At 43.0% G+C, this 20,412-nt stretch overlaps 1 protein-coding gene across 2 annotated transcripts in view; it reads right to left on the bottom strand.

Moving 5' to 3' along the window:
- TENM4 (teneurin transmembrane protein 4) overlaps positions 1 to 20,412 on the bottom strand; it is a 768,234-nt gene that overhangs the window by 167,845 nt on the left and 579,977 nt on the right. For both annotated transcript variants that reach the window (XM_034759079.1, XM_034759080.1), the window contains 2 exons: positions 15,497 to 15,691; positions 10,136 to 10,336 (listed from right to left, as the gene is read on the bottom strand). In XM_034759079.1, coding sequence (XP_034614970.1) covers positions 10,136 to 10,336; positions 15,497 to 15,691 — 396 coding nt within the window. The remainder of the gene's footprint in view (positions 1 to 10,135; positions 10,337 to 15,496; positions 15,692 to 20,412) is intronic.

Here is a 20,412-nt window from a genome sequence, read left to right as displayed (position 1 = left end):
GGCCTATTTTCTGTGACAGCTGATGTAACATCCGTCTCATACAGACACATTCTCGCTCCTTAATGAAGGGAATGATGGTTTAAAGGTGGAATTACGCAAGCATTTTGCAGAGACGGATTTTTATTTTGGTGGCCTTGGGCGTAATGTGAATTTAACATGAGGTTTTGTTTTGTAAGGTTGACACCACTGAGCCTGGGGGAATCAATTTTTATCACACACGTTGTGTTAATCCCGGTGCTGTTTGACCAATGAGATATGACACTGCCTGATAAAATATATTAGAGCTGCTGATATTCCAAGAAGAGCACGCATGTGTGTATGTGTGTGTATACATAAAATATCTGTCTGTAATAATCCCCCGCAGTCTCTGATGGAAAAAACCATTAGGGAAAATAAAGAGACATTTTATTTGCTTTTCTTCTTTTAAACTTAATCTTTCCTGTTCTCCAGCTCTCCTAATTGGACTAAATAAAATACATGTATTTCAATGAACCAAACAAGTCAGAGGTGAGGGAAAAACAATTAGCCCGCTGCCCAAAAGGTCCTTGAATCGCTAACTTGTATGATTCAACTATAATAAATGAAACCAATCAATATTTCAATAATACCTTCACCTTATATAGACTCTTAAATCCAATAATCTCAGGGTGCTTGTAAAAGGGCAAAGAAAGAACACTGAATCAATGGCTGTCTTTCCATTGCCTTCAATGGCCTTTGCATCAGCTTTTAAGTTGCTAGCCTGCCCTCAATAGAGAATCATCATTATCGTCACTCCCATAACCGCATTGGTCCTTGGGGCACCATCATTGATAAGCAATCAACCAATTGTCTCCACCCCTGACGATTGTGTGTCAGTGCTTGAGTCTCCGCAAAGTACATTCCTGTCCACTCTTTTATGTTCTCAAGCCATCTCTTCTTCAACAGAGAATACAGGTTCTGAATTAGCATCTGAACTTGCCACTTTATCTCCTATACCTGTCTGTTTCTATTGTTTCCCTCCAGGACGTCTTATGACCTAACTCCTCAGGTCAGTTGTGTCTCTGTCTGTCTGTCTCCCCCCGTTCCCCTCCCCACACTTCCCTTATGTCCCAGGACTGCAGGTTTCTAATAGGCTGGGTCAGTAAAAAGCTCTGCCACCTGTTACAAACTTTTAGTAACTAAGCTTTGCAACATTTTTACCTCAATTTTTCAGACGATGAAACTGAAGTACAGTGAGGTTAAGTTGTATCTCCCAAATAACATTGCTAGGCAGTGGCAGGAATGGAATGGAAGAGCCCTGACTCCCAGTTCCTTGCTCTGACCACACAACTTCATGGCCATTGATTTTATGTTCCCCCTACCAATTCCAGATTGCCATAGACACAGCATAATTTCTCGTATCACTTTTCCCAGTCCAGATGTAACGATCTCAAATAATTGTGACAGATGCCAACTCCATATACAAGTCAATGGGTCAATTATGTACTAGTTTACTGAAACTGAGTCCACTGACTGTATGCGAGTTGATGTGTAGCAGTCATTGTCAACTACGTCAACTCTGTAGATGAGTAACTAAATGGACTAGAGAGCATCATTTTTATTGGTGCTTTTTACAGTCTAATTTTAGATGTCTCAAGTGAAGCCCACAGATGTCAGCTAGAGATCAGGAAACAATGTGGAAATCACTGCATTACACATTTTACAGAGAAAGAGTGAAAGAACTGGTGGAGCTAAGAAAGACAGAGAGGTACACAGATGAGACTTTCAGGGACACAGAATAGTGGTCCCATCACCAGTCTGACAGCCTTTGTGCCACTCAGGGCCAGCTTTAAGCCGATTTGGCCGATTCCCCGGAATGGGGCCCCGCGCCTAAGAGGGCCCCGCAACGTCCGGGGCTGCCGGCGGAGCGGGAAAAAAAAAAAAAAAAAAAAGTCGCGTCCTGCTTCTCCCCCCTCCCTCCAGCACTTGCGCCGCCATACAGCTGATCAGTGCAAGCCTGGGAGGGAGGGGTGAGGAGGAGAAATGCGACGTGCTTGGGGAAGAGGCGGGGCTAGGGTGGGGATTTGGGGAGGGATCCAATGGGGCAGGGAAGGGGTGGGGCTGGGACGGGGCCAGGGCGAGGATTTGGGGAGGGATCCAATGGGGCAGGGAGGGGGCGGAGTCGGGGCAGTGGGGGGAGGGGGGGAGACAATTCGCGTCCCGGCATGGGGCCCCACACCTGCTAAAGCCGGCCCTGGTGCCACTGAGGAGGATGAAAGTCTCAGGGAAGGAGAATATCAAGCTGGAGCAGAGAGAAATGATGCCATAGTTGTGACCCTCCTTCTAAATGATGTCATGGTCTCCTTTAACACTACGCTTACCCCTCAAGAAGAGGAGACCCCTATTATTTGGAAAAGACAGGTAAAAGTAATAGGGAATTCAATTATTAGAAATATAGATAGTTGGGTTTGTGATAACCTGGAGAACCTCCTGGGGAATTGCCTGCTGGGTGACCTCTCAGGACATCTAGATAGACTTACGTGCAGTGCTGGGGAGGAGACCGTAATCATGGTACATGTAGGTACCAATGACATAGGGAAAGGTAGGTGAGGTCCTGGAGGCCAAATTTAGGGTGCTAGGTAAGAGATTAAAGTCCAGGACCTTCTTGTTAATATTTTCGAAATGCTTCCAAGCTTCTTGCACTTAGAGAGGCAGCACCACAGGGGCTCAATACATGGATGAGATGATGTTGTTCAGCAGCGGGATTTAGATTTATAATGAACCGAGGAACCTTTGGGGGAGGAAGAGCCTGTATAGAAAGAATGGGCTTCAACTGAACCAAAATGGAACCAGATTGCTGGCATGTAAAATTAAAAAGGTCATAGAGGAGTTTTTAAACTAAGGGCTGGGGGAAAGCCAACGGGTGTGGAGGAGCACACGGTTCAGACAGAGATCTCCTTTATGGGAGTATTTATTAAAGGGAAAACTCTGTATCCCAGTAAAGAGAAGAAGACAGAAGTTGATAAACCACAGGTAGGAACTGAAGAGAAACAAACAAAAAGAGTCCCATTCAACTACATTGCATGAAGACAGCTAAATATTGACAGATTTTATAAGTGCTTGTATACAAATGTTGGAAGTCTAAATACTAGTCTGGGAAGGTGCCACCTGGAAAATACATGATACATATGATAGTATAGTATCTCTCATCCGGTTCATTTTAAAATGTGTAATGAATTCCATCAAGAGGCAGAACAGATTTCTCAGGGAAAACTGGATCTGAATAGATATCAAAAGGGTTACAAGAAGAGTGGAAGCCACATTACGTAGACCCTCCATAACTTGGATCTGACTTTCAAGCAACTGCCACCATGTTTCCCTGTTCTGCTGAATCCTGATTATACAAACATATCTGATGCTGTGTAAGTAGCTTAGAAAACTGGATGTCAAATTCAATTTTGTGATAGAACATTAGCTTATAAATGCCTCCCTCCTCTCTCCCTTCCCCTGGCTAGACAACAAAGAGGTTAAGAGACCTTGCTCTATGAAAGCTGCATTATCTGCCGTGCTTGGAGGGAAGGGCCCTTGGCTGAGGCTCGTTAAGAAGTGTAGAGAGTTGGCGAGGCCCTGATACACGGTTTTTAAATTTTCCCTTCTGCAGTGAGCTGTTTAGCTGAACCCTGCTGCAAAGGGACTCTTTTACGTTTGTTTATGCTATCCTGCTGAGAAGGAAGAGGATGTCTGGGTTTGTTTTCCTTCTCCTTTTGGCCCTATCAACAGGGAATCCCTGTGTTTACCTCCCTTCCCAGGAGAAACAGAAATACTGACTTGGGATCCTCCTGCAGAGGGAAATAAACTGCCAGCTTGCCTGGGAAGAAAGGGATCCCAGAATGATTGTCCCCAGCACAAAAAGAGAAAAGGACTGGGTTAAGATGTGTTTTGCATCCCCCCCGCCCAAATGGTTAATGGCCCAAGTGAGTGTGGCAGCTGCCCTTCCAAAGACTGCTCCTGCAGCTGGCACAGACTTCAAAAGATATGGCACCGAACAAGCCATTAAGGTCCTCATTTTCCCCATAAGATGTAGAACAGGGCAGAATTTGCAAACTGTACTGCGCTCTTTATATACGTCAGCAAAAACAAACGCCAAATACCATTAAATAAATAAATATACAACAGAGCAACACAAATCATTCTAACAACATTGCTGACTTATGTGGAACTAAGCATCTCATCATGCTTTCCTTGTGGCCCAAAACTCCCACAGAAGTCAGATTAAGTCTACCTATTTAATCGTAGAGATTCATAGATTTTAAGGCCAGAAGGGACCAATAAATCATCTAGTCTGACCTTCCGCATAATACAGGCCATAGAATTGCATCCAGTTGCTCCTGTGTTGAGTGCAATAACCGGTGTTTGACTAAAGCATCTCTTCCAGAAAGAAATCTGGTCTTAATCTGAAGACTTCAAGAGATGGAGAATCCACCATTTCCTTTGGTAGTTTGTTCCACTGGTTAATCACTCTCCCTGTTTTCACCCCATGTTACTCACTGTGGTGTCTCAGAAAAAAAGCTATCCTTAGGAATTAGCAGTCTCTGCAGACAAAGTTCTTTGGATCTCAGTGGATCCTAACCACATGCTTAACTGCCTTGCTGAATAGGGATTTGATTTAACACATGTTTCAATGTTTTGCTGCGTTAGGGTTTTATATCAGTGTGACTGACCACAGAATACAGCCCCAGGTCTGTATATTTTTTCTGTTCTTTTTGTTTCTATTTTATAGAACTATAAACAATATTTAAACAAATAAACAAAAAAAGAATTTGACACATCTTCTTGGTTGTGGCCATGTGCTGTTACATACACTAATACTTTTTCACACTACATTTTAATCTCACACTCTTTCAGTGAGTAAATCTATCCTTCAGAATCCAGGCATCAATCCACTAGAGAGGTCCAGGTTATAAATGGGTGTTTATAAATGACCTTAGCTGTGATTGTAGCTGTGAGGCAAAGCACAATACCCTTAATGTTACATGTGGTTCTATGAAGAATGAAGCCTTGAAGTGATGTTGCTGAAGTTTCTCCTGTATAACCTCTGCCAGAGAAAATTTACACTACAAGGATTTATGAATGTGGTAGAAGCAAAGGTTGTGTGTTTATATATGATCTTACAGGTGGTCATATGTAACCGAAGTAGGGATGTGTGCGTGTTTGCATGTAGAAGCAAAAATTTTCCAAACTCATCCTTGCAATCTTAAAACCACTATGTAATCTCAGAGGAAGAATTCAGTTGTGAATCATGCTGCAAAACTGCTGAAAGCTCTCCTCTCCTCTCCCCTCCCACTTACACATGTTTCAGTATAAGGAATCAAAGATGTCAATGCTGGAGGAAAAAACCCAGAGTAAATCACCCAGTCTGTCCTCTTGCCAGTGCAAGATTGTTCCCTACACTACATATGCAGGACCTTTGGCTAATCTAGTTTTAAGTGTCTCAGGTGAATAGACTTCCAAATCTTTCTTTGGAAGAATATTCTTCAACCGAGTCAATTTCACTTGTAAGAGGATTTTCTTGCTATTCAGTCTAAATGTCAGTTTTTTAAATTATGTCCCATCACTCCTGGTTATACCCCCATGAACCACCTTAAATAGTTCCTCCCTAGCCTTGGAGTTTACACTCTTGAAATACTTGTAGACAGTTAACATGGTCCTACTCTCCACACACTTCAGTAATCCCTTAGCTAAACTCAGTGCCAGCCCACAACATTTTGGCACCTGAGGCAGGGAGCTCAAATGACGCCCCCATACCCCGTCGCTTGGGCCAAAACTTTGAAAGGTGTCAATTCTGCCTTCTTCCTGTTCTACTCCTCTCATGGTACTGCTCTGCTGCCTACCCCGATAAAGGAGAACTAACAACTTAAAATGCCTTGTTCAAAAATTTTAAGTAGCACTTAACTTTCAAATGCCTGAACAGCAAATGTAGCTTTTCTTGTCTGCATAGTATTTTTATCTGTTTGAATAATCAAAGTGGTGCTTTCTGTGCCTTCTTTGTTGCAAAGATTTGAACTGCTTCCTGAAGGTCCACAGTCTGGGCCAGCTCATGCTCTATTGAGATGGAAGAAAGGCCGACCAGCCTTTCCTGTGTCATTGTGGAGTGTAGATGTGTTTTTATAAACTTCAGCTTGGAGAAGCTGCGTTCTCCACTGGCAACTGTTACAGGAAGTGTTAGAAGTTATGTGCAGAGCAACAAAAGCATTTGGAAAAAGGGCGGTCATCTTATTTGTGCACAGATATTCCAGAACAGCCTTTGGAGTTGATCCTGCTGAAATGTATCTTGAAAGTTCATCACCTAAATCATTCGCATCAATATCGCGCACGTCATCATGTGTCAACACTGTCTCTAGTGCCCTGCATTGCTGGTGTAGATCTTCTTCAGGTATAGTGAGGAATTTTGGAATATCATACAACATAGCAAATATACTGCTGTGTTCCTTGAGCTGCATGAAACGTTTTTCAACTGACTGTATTGCACAATCTACCACCTGGTTAAAGAATTCAACTTTGAACTGTTGTTTGGGGTCTCTTATGGGATTATCTCATGCCTCATAATGAAAATGTCTTCTTCTTCAGTGACTCTTGTATTCTTGAATGGGTGGGAAAATAGCTTCAGTGTGAAGTTCCTCTGCCAACTTCTGTGCACTCTACAGAACGTTTTGAAATCCCTCATCTGACTGGTAAGACTGTAGGTATGACTTTACTTTGTCCAGTTGTTCCATTTCTCCAGATATATCAAGGTCAACACCTTGGAGTCTCTTGCTTACAACATTTATTTCAAACAGTATGTCATGCCACAACACTAAGTCACACAGAAATTTGAAGTTATGTATGTTTCTGGTGATTCCATTTCCCTCTGCCACTGTTCTCCCACGAACAGTTCCTGTCATAGCATTATCCTCCATAATGTCAACTATGGCATCATCTATCTTCCCAATTCAGTGTTTGATAGGCTTTATCGCCTCCACTCGACTTTCCCACCATGTGGCACTCAGTGGTTTCAGTATCAGAGAGGATGTTCCCAGATGTTGCTTTAAAATTTGCCACCGATGAGTTGATGCAGAGAAAAATACATAGATGCTTTGAATTACGTTAAAAAATTCAGCAGCCTCACTAGAAGCTGATGCTGCATCACTGACCACCAAGTTCAATGAATGAGAACTGCATGGGACAAAAAAAGCTCGAGGGTTTAACTCTCAGATCCGAGCCTGCACTCCTCTGTTCTTTCCTCTCATGTTGGCACCATTATCGTAGCCCTGACCTCTCATGTCAGCTATCGCAATTCCTGTATCTTCCAGCTTTTTAAGAAGCACATTTGTCATACTAGCTCCTGTAGTATCATCAATGTCAATAAATTCTAGAAAATGCTCTCTGACAGTCACCATTGCAGGGACATTTTCACTAGGTTCTGTTATTATTACAAAACGCACCATTAAAGTAATTTGTTACATATGGCTGATGTCAGGTGTGCAGTCCAGAATAACAGGGTAATATCTTGCTGACTTCAGATCTGCCACAATCTTCTGTTTAACTTTTGTTGCCAGTAACTGTTTGATCTCCTTTTGAATTGTTTTTCCAAGGTGGTGCGTGTACATTTCTTGGGTGGTGACTCTTCTTAGATGCTCCTGAAGTACAGCATCAAACTCAGCCATCAGCTCCACAATTTTAAGGAAGTTTCCATTGTTTGGCACATACAGCTGATCTGAAGTGCCACGCAGTGCTAGGTTTTGGGTAGCAAGCATTCTCACAATGGCAATGAGCCTTTTTAGAAAATTTTGCCAGTAAAGAGACTGATGCAATCTTCTCTTGATGCTGATCATCTCTGGTGGCCTTTAACCTTAGTCTCATCTCAAGCTCTTTCCACTGATGGAATGCTCTCTGGTGATTTGCTGCCTTCTCACGGCATGCCAGATTTCTAGCCAGATTTTTCCAGTCCTTTGTTCCTGTAGAACCCAATGTGGCTGGAACATTAGACTGGAAGAGCTTTCAAGAAAAACAGTATGCAGCATTCTGGGTTTTTGAGTACATAAGCCATGGCCTCTCCTCTTTGTCACCATTGGGGATTTCATGCCAGTAATGTGTTGGATGGAAACTTCTATTTTCATTGTCTTTCATTTTCTACACTCTGGGTCCTAGTGGCGCCCTCCCCCCCACCCCCTGCCACAGTCTGGCACTTGAGGCGGCCGCCTCAATTCGCCTCATGGTAAGGCCAGCCCTGGTTAAACTATCCTTATTTATTCAACTTGTCATATTTACTCCCACATCAATCCTTCCAGTTCTCTTAAGAAAGTTTTTTTTTTGTGTGCTCTGCTACAAATTCATTTAAGTTGCTTGACAATACAGACGCCCCCCGGGTTACGCAAACCCAACTTATGCAAATCCGCACTTACGGAAAAAGTTCCGTTAGCTAGAACTAGTTTGTTTTGGGTTTTTTTGTGTAATGGTCAGGTATACGTTTCCGACTTATGCAAAATTCGAGTTCTGCAAAGCGTTCCGGAATGGAATGCTTGCGTAAGTCGGGGAGCGTCTGTACCGCAGTGCCCTGAACTACACTCTGTATTTGTGGCTCAGTTCCTCAACAGCTGCATAGGGTAAAGAAACCACTACAGATGTGGTCTGCAGCTGTCTTCTTTATACTTCTTATTTGTGAACACAGAATACAGAACAAAGGCCAAGCAGACTATTGCTCCAGAGTTCCAGACTAACGTGCATATGGTATTTTCAGGATGCCATTTAGAGACTGGGTTATTCTTAAAAGAAGGGAGAAAAAGCCTGTGTATCATTTTTCTTGAGTCTCTATTTCAGATACCTACTGCTGGTTTCCAAGAAGCTTCCTGTTTAGCTGGGGAATGAGAAGTCTAAGCTCCAATTTGTTAACAAACCTGGAGATGTCACGTAAAAAATACTTTCTCTGGTAGGTGTTTGCACCTTTCAAATACTTGCAGTCATTTATGTCCCTTCTTGCATGATCTTTTACAAGTGCCTACAGTTCTTCATATTAAGGCTTATTCTCTAGTTCACAGCCTACAACAGGGGTGGCCAACCTGTGGCTCCTTGTATAGGCACTGACTCCAGGGCTGGAACTACAGGCACCAACTTTCCAATGTGCTGGGGGGTGCTCACTGCTTAACCCCTGGCTCTGCCACAGGCTCTGCCCCCACTCTACCCCTTCCTGCCCCCTCCCCTGAGCCTGCAGTGCCCTTGCTCCTCCCCCCACCTCCCAGAGCCTCCTGCATGCCACAAAACAACTGATCAGGAGGTGCGGGGAGGGAGGGGGAGGCGCTGATTGGCGGGGCTGCCGGTGGGTGGGTGGCACTGGGAGCGGGGGTCGGGGGAAGAGCTGATGGGGGGCTGCTGATGTATTACTGTGGCTCTTTGGCAATGTACATTGGTAAATTCTGGCTCCTTCTCAGGCTCAAGTTGGCCACCCCTGGCCTACAACATACTTCGGCTACATCTACACTACAGCCGGGATTGACGCTCTGAGATCGATCCAGTGGCGGTCGATTTAGCGGGTCTAGTGAAGACCCACCAAATTGACTGCAGATCACACTCCAGTCGACCCCGGTACTCTATCCCTGATGAGAAGAGTAAGGTAAGTCGACAGGAGAGTTTCTCCGGTCGACCCCCCGCAGTGTAGACCCCGTGGTAACTCGACCTAAGGTACATCGACTCCAGCTGTAGCGTAAGTCGACTTACCCTGTAGTGTAGACATGGCCTTCATTCAAACACTAGAGGGAGAACAGACCCGAAGTAGAACTGCCATCTCGAAGGGTTCTGTTGTCTTTTCACTGTTATATGTTTGTGAGATTACTAAGTATTCTTTAGTCAAACACCAAACGCTACAAAGTCTGGAGGCTACAAAGTTTCATCAAGAATTAACACCACAACAGGCAGCTATACGCAACCTGTAAATTAAATTCATAGCATATAATGAACAATAGCAGGCCTAGGTAGCTTTAATGGGGCTATTACTATAAATTCACCAACAGAAGCAGAATTATTTATGTGGCTGAGTGATAGCAGGTATGCTTCCAGTCATGCTCAGTTTGCAGTGCATTTTTACAGACCCAACTGCTAATATTTTATAATTAAAAAAAAAAAAAAAAGTCACTGCTACAGTTACCGATTGAGCAATCGTGTCCGGTCCAGTTGGGATCACAGCTGCAGAGCCCGGTATCAGGCAGAAAGGTCCCGTGTCCAGAGCACTGGTCCAAACAGGTAGCTCTTGGTGTCTCGCAATTCGTTCCTCCCCAGCCAACGGAACAGTGACATTCTCCCCGTACGCATACTCCTCGCCCAGAACAGGTGGGATCCATGCAGTCCACTACATTGGGGGGGGGGAAAGCAGAGATAGAAAGTTCCGGAATGACCCATTTTGATATTTATAGTTTACAATGCAGTAGCATCTTGAGGCTGTGCAGTCGAATGAGACAAAGACAGCTCCCACCCCAGGAAGCACTCAACAGTTGCTTTGCACTTCAGAAATTTCTGCATGAGAAATAGGATGGGATTCTGGAAAGAACAAAACTAAAATGAAAACAAAGGAATGTTACATGGTGAAATCCATTCTTTTGCTCATACTAATAAATTGTATGTCTAGTACCAACTGGAGGCAATCAATTATATTTATAATTATAAAATAATAATAAATACTTTGGAACTATATAGCATCTTACTGGATTGTATTATAATCATATGAATAATAATAAATATTATTAATACATTCAAGCACTTTATGGACATGAATTAAGCCTTAAAACACCCTTGTGAATTAGGCACTAGCCCCATTTTATAATAGGGAGACTGAGAATAAGCAACTTGCTCAGACCATTACAGAGCTGGGAATATGAACCCACACATCCTGCCTCCCTGTCTACCCAACAGGTACTCCCTCCACTCACCTCCATGAAAGGTGAGATCAAGTGAACTATCAGCTTTACCCCAAGATGAAAATCATTTCTGTTTCACTTATGTATTATAATACGTGGTTACAACACACCTGTCTGACACAGTGGTTACAATCTTTATTCCAAATATGTATCTATTTCTATAAAATGGACAATGCTCCTCCCCCACCATTTCTAATGCAAGTCATGAATGGCTAGATGCTCAGAAGCTGCAGTGATCAGCATGGGCTAGTAGACAGAAAGGTTAATCTGTGTTTAGGAGCCATTAATAATAAGATAGAACATTTATACTGATGCTAACAGAACAGTATGATGCCACGTTAATACTAAAAGGACTTTATAGATGTTGTTTTCTGGTATAGGGTAATTTTCAGAAAGTATATTAAAACCCATTCCATTGAAAGGGATTTCCAATTTACCTATTACTCTCGAGATATCAGTGTAGCCCATTGGCAGTGACAGTGAATGGCCTGAACAGCATCTTACTTGAGACAGTATTAACATAATTTCTGTTTAATGGAAATGCTTTTGAACGGTGCCATTAAGTTGACGATACTCCATCAGATATTACATTGTTGTGGAAGTTTGAGCTTTGGGCTTCTAAGAGAAATTTTCAAATAAAGATTAAGACCCTGATTCAGTAAAACACATAAACGTGTGCTTAACTTGAAGCCTGTGCTTAAGTCCTATGAACTTCAGTGGGATTTGAGATTATGCTTCAAGTTAAGTCACATGCTTGCTTATTTTGCTGATCAAGGGTATAAAAGAAAGAGAGATGAAATGTTATTGAATACCTTTTACTTCTGTACTTTTATTTAATACAATATTTAATTTTTAGTCTTTTTGAATGTTAGTTTTAATAAGGTCAGTCTCTTAATAGAGTTGACAGACAATCCATTTGGGCGTCCTACTTAAGAAGATCCTATTGCACGAGAATTCTATACCACTAAAGTGCCTCTTAATTTAAGTGGTGCAAAGAGGCCTTCTATTGACTGACTGCCCCTGGGTGAATTTCATCCACCAACTGAAACATACAAAACCACAAGGAATGGAGGAACTGATCATCTATTTATATAAAAGCACATAGGGCACGTGAGAGGAAGAAAAGTTCCTTCAAACTATTCCCATCTCTTGAAACTGCCGGTGGCAGTGCCCTGAGGATCAATGACAAGTATCAGGCTAAGCTGCGAGGGCAGAGTTGCCCAACTGCTGGCTCTAATACAGCAGAACACAATGCGGTCACAGCATATACTGACAGGTTTGAGGTTGTGTTATTCCTTTAGGGTTCATGAGAATTCCAATGACCTGTTTAAGTTCCAGACACCTTGAAAGGAAACACACCAGCCCATTAAACTACTCTGATAATTCCCTGGATTCACAAAGCCTTCTGACTCTGACAAGCAATGGCTCAGCAATTACTATCCTGAGGCATGCGAGGGTATTTTCTGTTTCATAGGTTCCTGGCCCTCTGCTTATAGCTGGAACAACCTTTGAGAATCACAAGATGCTGGAAAGGATGAGCCTATAAATCTCTTCCACTTTTAGTGAGCTGGGAGCTAGGGTTCCAATTTTAGCTTGAGACCCTTGGAGCCCTGGCCCTGTTCTTGCTCAGCAGTAATAAGTACAAAAGAGACTATGAAACAGACTAACAGAATCCTAGGTTCTCAGCAGATGGTTTGAACACAGAGAACAAAGATCACAGGCTAACTGACAAGAGGCTACCTCCAAGCAATTAATCATTCCCTGTGAAGGTCGATTGGGAAAAAAGGTAAGTTTTAAATGGGGCTCCATCACAGAAGGCCAGCACTCTGCTTCCTCAGCTCAAACACAGAAGATTATAGAGGGGGAATGTGTGTGTGTCAGAAGCCCCCATTTATCATAATCCCAAGGCCATTTTTCATGTTGAAATGAGCCCTTTCAAAAGATGTCACAAACAATGGCAACTTTAATCTTGCCCTTAGTAGCCATCTCTCTTTTAAGCGTTCTACACTGTGGCAAGAACCCTGGGACAGGATTAGGGACTTGTGCTTTCTTCTTATTTGCTTTGGTGGTTTTTGAGGATAAAGGGACTTTTTTTTTTAGGGAGCTCTGCTTGATAAACGTAGCCACTTAGCTCAGGACGAGAAGGAGGGTGGGGAAGGAGGGTACAAAGTCTAACATAGAACAGTTGAGTTTTGCATATATATTTGTTTTACAGGTAGGAAAACAGTCAGAATGGTCTAATTCCTGTTTAGAAAGTGTCCCATTTGTAGCTTAAACCTTTTGCATAACCTTTGCCAGTGAGATAAATCATGCAGCAAGTAATGCTATTGCAGAAACTATACTTTCCCTGATATGCTTCATTGGTCATACAAATTATTTAGACTTATTTAGTACCCAAAAAGTAACTTCTCATTTTTCATTGCTTAAATTTGTTCGTCCCCTGCTTTAAGTCCTATTGGCTTGGCCTATGCCTTATAAAATATGGGGCAATAAAACTTTAGAAGAGTGAAAAGAACAACCTATGTAAGACTGTTAACTGATGTTTTATGCACATTGCCAAACTTCTATGGGGGGAGAGGGGGCATAGGAAGAAGAAATGCAATAAGAAAACCCATTATAAACAAGGACACCAAAGAAACTGAGAAATAATAGAAGGAATCAATACCAGATGTCCCTTCATGAAACAGAAATCAAAAACTAAACTCAATTTTTAAAAATGTATATCATTAGATTTTAAAAAGTACCCTGCAGATTTCCTACATGGCATATTGCTAGGTTGATTCTCCCGCACACCCCTTTGTGGCATAATACAAATTATATTTTGCGTATGAAAAACAAATGTATAATAGAAAAATACTAAAACCTCATAAGAAAAAACGTGTTCTTTTTGTTCCTCATTCTTTTTCACGTTTCCACCTAGTGGGACTGTGATACTGTCCCCTGCCATAGTGATAATATAAAACAACTGAACTGGGTTTATTCTACTGCTTCAAATGTGGCTGGGGAAAGGAGGTTCATATTAGGAAAAAAACAGATCTTGCTCTGTGTTCCGTACATTAAACCTCGCTGACATCAATAGGGTTACTCATGCATCTAACTGAGGGCAGAATCTGACTCTGACTTTTAAATAGTTTCCATTTTGTCACTTTTGTTTAGATACCAGCGATGATTTAATAATGAAGAGATACAGTGACCCGCTTAGTGAATCTTTTCAGTAATAATAACTTTGAGTTTTCTCTGCTTCCCAGATCTATTACACTGTTAGCATTTTTAGCCAAGGTAAATTTTCTCAAGAGATGGCTTAGTAGCATGGAATTGACACCATCACTGTATCCAACTAACTGTTACTGAGACACAAGCCATCTAATGCCAGATGCTCAACCCAGAATTCATTTTATGCTTCTAAGAAGTGCCATTTGGGTACCAGAATCCAAATCAGGTTATTCTCATTGCCATTGTATAAAAAGTAACCAGCTGAGGGGATTCTTTATCTCATACTCACTGTAGCAATTGCAGGTAAATTATGGAGTGACATTCACTCTTGTCCAAAGGTCATGTCTGAAGCCTATGCACCATTTAAGGGGTTGGCTTGGTGTTTGTGGAGAGATGAATTAAACCCAGAATGAACTGTCTTTGGGGTTTTCTGCATTAAATTTTCAGAAGTGCTGCACACTTACAACTTCAAATGAAGTCACAGCAGGAGCTATGCCACCTCTGAAAATCAGGCCCTTCTGGAGATATCTCTATAACTGGCTGATTGAGGGATAATTTGTAAATATGGAAACAATTGTCCATTTTTTGGTTTTGTTTGTTTGTGTTTGTAAAGAACTGTTGCATTAAGAGGTGGTTATGAATAGGGGAAGATGAACATTTATTTTGTTCGTGTTCCAAGATGCAGACAGGATGATTACCTGCACAAACTAATTAAAGGTTTCACAGTAGCAGCCATGTTAGTCTGTAACCGTAAAAAGAACAGGATTAATTAATAAATAATAATAATAAATAATTAAAGTACTTATTGGCACCATACTTGGGAGACACAAAAATAACTGTACATGGAAAAAATGTTTCAGGGCTAATGGGAAGTGAAAGAAATGTATGGCAGATCCATTGAAACGATATCTGGTTCTGAAGTTGAGCTTAAATTCATGTCCTGAACACATCTATGCTTTTAAACTTGAAAGGAAGCAGGGCCTCTCACATACTTCACTGTTTTATATACGGAAGCAACCACGATCACTTGGCATAGCATGCCAGAAAAATACCCTCTTAAAGTAATTATACGTTTAGATGTGTAAATGGAAATGATGCTTTAATAAGAACATTTGAACATGTGATCAGATGTTCTGGCCCCTCAACCAGATCTGTCTATCTGAAACGTTTGATGGCTTTTCACCCAATTACTGCACAAATATGACAGATAACCACAAGCTATTACAACATATCATTTTCGTGTTCCATCCATCTGTTGTATTTCTAAGGTGCCTATTACTATGGTGTCTAAGTGCCAGAACTATTCAGTACCATCTCTACATATGTAATTATAGATCAGCAATCAAAGCAAAAAAGGCTAATTGAATGTAACTTGCAAATACCTTCTTCGCAGCTCTCCCCCTTGTACCCTGGATTGCAGATACAGGTCCCCATGATGCACGTGCCATGGTTATTGCAGGATACGTCAATGCACTGGTTTGTTGGAACATCACATTCTGCCCCTTTCCAGCCACTGTGGCATAGACATCGCCCTTTCATGTACTGACCATTTCCACTGCACAGTACTGGACAAGATGCTGAGGGAAATGGAAAAGAAACAGCATTAAAACATACCTATGTTATATGTGGGTGAGGAAAGAACCTATTCTCTTCTTCATATGTACTCTCCCACTGGGGTACCTCAACTCTGCCTTTAACACCAAGGGCAACACTTTTATATGGATCACACTCAGCTCTACATTTCCCATCTGTCTGTCTGCCTGGAATCTCTTTGCTCTTGGTTACCTCAGACCTTTCTACAAGTGAATGCTTAAAACATGAAATCATGCTTCTGGGTGAAAATGTCTCTTTATTCGGGGTCTCTGATGTGTCCTACAGCAATCTGGAGTCAGACCTTTCATTCAATCCTGAGATCAGAAGTATTGGAGTCCTCCAGGGCCTTGAATATTTTCCCCCTTCCATGTCTTCACTGCCTTTAGATCTGCTTTGCACTGTCTCTAGATCATCCGAATACTTCATCATTTTCTTGACCCTGCCTCTGCTGCAAACATTAGCTATTTATTAAGCACTCCCCCATTTGTGCTGTATAATTCCTGGTTTTATGGTCTTCAAGTTCTTTGCTGAGATGCAACCGGAAATCTGCAGCTGATTATTCTCCTACTTCAGTTCACGATAGTGCATTGCCCGGTCCTCAGCCACCCTTTATGGCCATCAGCTTCACTAGCTCTTCATCTCCAAATACAATTCAAAACTGTCCTCTGGTTTTTCAAAATGCTTCTCTCTGAATATATGTCCTGCTACTTCGCTGCTCACGAATTCCACAGCTCCAGTCATGGACTCCCCTATGCTCCTCAACATGACTCTCCTTTACTGCCATGTCTAATTGGAAATGAGATGCTTCCTCTCTTCAAATACCATCTCAAAACCTAGAGAGACAAGGTGGGTGAGGTAATATCTTTTATTTGATCAACTTCTGTTGGTGAGAGAGACCAGCTTTCGAGCTACACAGAACTCTTCTTCAGGTCTGGGAAAGGTACTAAGAGTGTCACAGCTAAATACTGTACAAGATTGCACAGATAGTTTAGCATACCACTGCACATCTCAAAACTTATTCACTTTAGCCAGGCTTCCTTTGCTACATTACTGCATCATTCCATTTTCTCTTCCTGAAATTCAGCTGCAAGGACATGTGTATATCCCGGTTTTCTTTTGCCCTCATCATCCTAGATGAGAGCAGCTGGATAAGCATTAGCTTTCATGTCTGTCACTCACTAAAGCATTTTCTGAACATTTTAGTGAAGAACACTATCCAGAAATTGTATACAATACTGCAGTCTGTATTGTAACCCACCTGCGCTACACTTGGGCTGGATACAATGCCCCATTTTACATTATTCCTGCATTTCAGTGCACACAGGAAGAGATATTCATTGTAGCTAAAGAAATAATCTCTCTATCTGTTACTATCCTCTCAGGATAGTATCACAATGCTTCTCCAATGTTGCTTTCATGCCTCTCATTACAGGCAAGCCAGTCTGAGTATGTGAAAGCACCATGACAGCAGTGGCCCAATATAATAAGTTACCACCACTGACATTGTATTAAACCTGCTTGATCTACAATGGAACATATTTTCCTGATTAAAATACAAGAGATTTACAGGGGAAAGGACCTTGGAAATGCTTGCTTGTTATAAAACAGTGCTTTATTTGCCTGAAATAAGGTACATTGAGAATATATGTGTCAAGTGCATCATTTGCAAGGTGATATCTATGTGCACAGCACAAGGCATAAATTGGGTAAGATGTATTAGGCGCTACACACTGCCCAGAACAAAAGAAGCTTTGTAATTTAACTTTTTAGCTGACCTGACTGAAGGTTTCATTCACCTGTCTAAAATTTAAAACACTGAATAATGGAGCCTATTTCAAGGTACAGGGAGAAGATAGAGCCACGGTTTTCCTGAACAAGGACAAAGAATAATCCCCTTTAACCAGTGAGACTACACAGGTGCTGAGAAGGACTTACATGTGTTCTGACAAGACAGTTGATCACTCAGTACAAGATCAGATAAATTGCAGGCTACATGTGAGAAGGCTAGAGCGCTAAAGAGGCCTGTGTGAGAACACGTCCATGACTGTCTCTAAACAGCTGCTGAGAATGACAAGGCAACAGTGATTGCAATGTCTCCTTTGTTGCATCCCATAATTATAGGGAATGCAGGGATTTTTTGAATTCTTTAATCCCTTCCCTTCATACCTCATTTTAAAAACCATGTATTTTAGCTGGACCATTATAGATGTGGAATCTTTATAATTCAGATTCTAGCCAAACAAACAAAGTTAAGGATGGTTTTATGTGCTCTTGTTTAAATTATGGTAATTCCCTTGAACAAATACGATTGCAATGACCCAAACACTCACCACTTATTGTAAAGCGCAGCATTAAAGAATATCACTGCAAAATACTTCATTTGTTTGCTTGGATCTTTACAAAATAAAAGAGTCCCTTCTCCCTTGCTCTAGGAGACCCTGGGATCGAGCCAACATTCTAGCTCAGCAATGTAAATCTAGCAGCCTTGTCTCCCTCATGCGGCTAAAACTAACCAGCCAGGAAAAAGTTAATAATGACCCTTGGTTCAGCCCCTGATCCCCATTTCCAGCAGCTTTGAGGCCTCATCATGCCTCTTTCCCCAAAAGATGAGCCTTGCAGCGTGCAATAACAGATCCAACAATTTTAGGCCAAGCTGAAAAGCAAATGCCAAAGCTGAAATAAACCCATGGAACTACAGCCTGAGCATCTTTACTGATCTCCACAGCAGCAGTATGGCATACAGAGAGAGGTGGTCTCTCAGATAGGCAGGTCCCCAAGTCATTGAGTGATTTGCAGGCCAAAACCAACACCTTAAACTCCAACCGGAAACCAACAGGCAGCCAACCAGATCCCGGAGCACTGATATCATGACTCACTGCAAGATGCTCCCACTTAACATAACAAGTACCTCAGGGAGCACCACTGGCTGAAAATCCAACAGAAAACACATTGTAATGTGGTGCAACTCACCCCACTAAGGCGCCCCCTGCTGGCTGTCCTGGGGATCAGCTCTGCTAGCGGGTGCGCCCTCTTCTGGTGGCGTCTTGCCACCATCACTTCTGCTCCAGGGACCCAGGTCACTCCCAGCCCTCCAGCTGTGCCGCATTCTGTGCTCCCCTATTCTGGGGGCCCTGCAGTCGGCTGTCCATCCACTTTCCTCAGCTGTGACCTGATGTCTGGTCACTTCCTCAGTGGCGATGGGGGTGAACCCGGGCCCGCCCACTCCTCTGGGACCCTGTATATGGCAGCCACCTGCTGCGTCCCCTACAGCTCCTCAGTAGATCTCCCTGGGCCACTTCCCATTGGCCCCAGCACCCTCTTTGCCCTTGCCTCAGGGCCTCAGCCTGCAAATCCCTGCAGCCTGCCAGGAGCTGCCTTTAGCTCCTGGGTCTCTGTCTGCTCTGTCCAGGGAGCTTGCTGCCTTCAGCCTGAAAGGCAGCCAGTCCACCTCCCTCCTCAAGCTCCAGGGAGTGACTGAAGCTCCTCTGCTCTGCAGCCCTTCTTATATGGGCCAGCCCAGCCCTGACTGGCTGCCCCTCTCTGATTGGCTGCTTCCTGCGCAGCCTCCCAAGGGCTCTAGTAACCCCTTAGAGCCCAGTGTGGGGCAGATGCCCCATCACACATACGCACAAATAGCAACAGTCCCCCCAGATATTCCTTTCCATGTGGAGGCAGACAGTGTGATCTGGATCTATGGGGTTTTAGCCACACAATTTTTTGACAATAAGGAGGACTCAAAACAACCAGATTAATCAAGATGTCCACCTCTCTAAGCATATCTGCTGATGGAGACTCTGCAGTTGCCATGGTGGAGGTATAGAAACTCCAGTGATGTTTCTAGCCCTTGTGGTTAAGAAGCTAATGTGAACCGACTGTAACTTATACAGTGGCATCTACCTGAGTCTGCAGGCAGCCTGAAACAAGAGTTCTAAGAGGTGTGAATTGTCCCATTCATTTTACTGGATTGTGAACTCTGAAACCCACTGGGGCACACTTCGGACAACCAGTCGAGCAGAGAACTTTGTGTGTGCACAGAAGGAAAGGGACCCTTGTTGTCATCCCTTCCCCTGGACTGTGAGGAGGTGGTGTGAAGAGGAGTCTCACACAGAGCCCTGTGCTCCGATGGGAGGGGGTTTGCTCACTCTCCTTTGGGAATGACTCTAACCAGCCTTAAGACAGGGAGCACTGGCCCATGGGCAGAGGTGGGTTCCTTGTGTGAGCAATGCCTGTGACAACCTCCTAAAACAGGGGTGGGGCCACATGTGGTCTCACATTCCTAGTGCCATGGATTGCCTTAATCTACCCTTGTCTGTTTTCCCCCTCACTTTGGTTGCTGCAGGTCATCTATAGTAAGCCAGGGAGACCTCTGAGGCCTAAGGCAGGGACGAGGGTGCTTAAGGACACCTTCTTGATGGCTGAAGACAAAGGATCGTTATAAAGTCCTGCTAATCCACAGATAAAGTGGTCTGTTGGAGAAACAATAGTACAGCCTTTCTAAGCCACCTTTTCTCAACACATTCCCGAAGAGAGAGCTCCTGGTGAGTCATTATCCTCATTGTTTGCTCACATGCAGCTACGGGGTGAGGTGGGGGGCTTAGAGGTTTGTGTCACTAAGGTTACCGCAAGCATGGCAAGTAATAAACAAACAAACCCACAAAGCCAATCAGTTTCCACTCTACTGCACCATCACAATCTGCAGCAGGTT

Source organism: Trachemys scripta, chromosome 1, assembly GCF_013100865.1.
Source record: "Trachemys scripta elegans isolate TJP31775 chromosome 1, CAS_Tse_1.0, whole genome shotgun sequence".
Taxonomy (NCBI): Eukaryota; Metazoa; Chordata; order Testudines; family Emydidae; genus Trachemys; species Trachemys scripta.
This window is presented reverse-complemented; position numbering and strand designations above follow the sequence as displayed.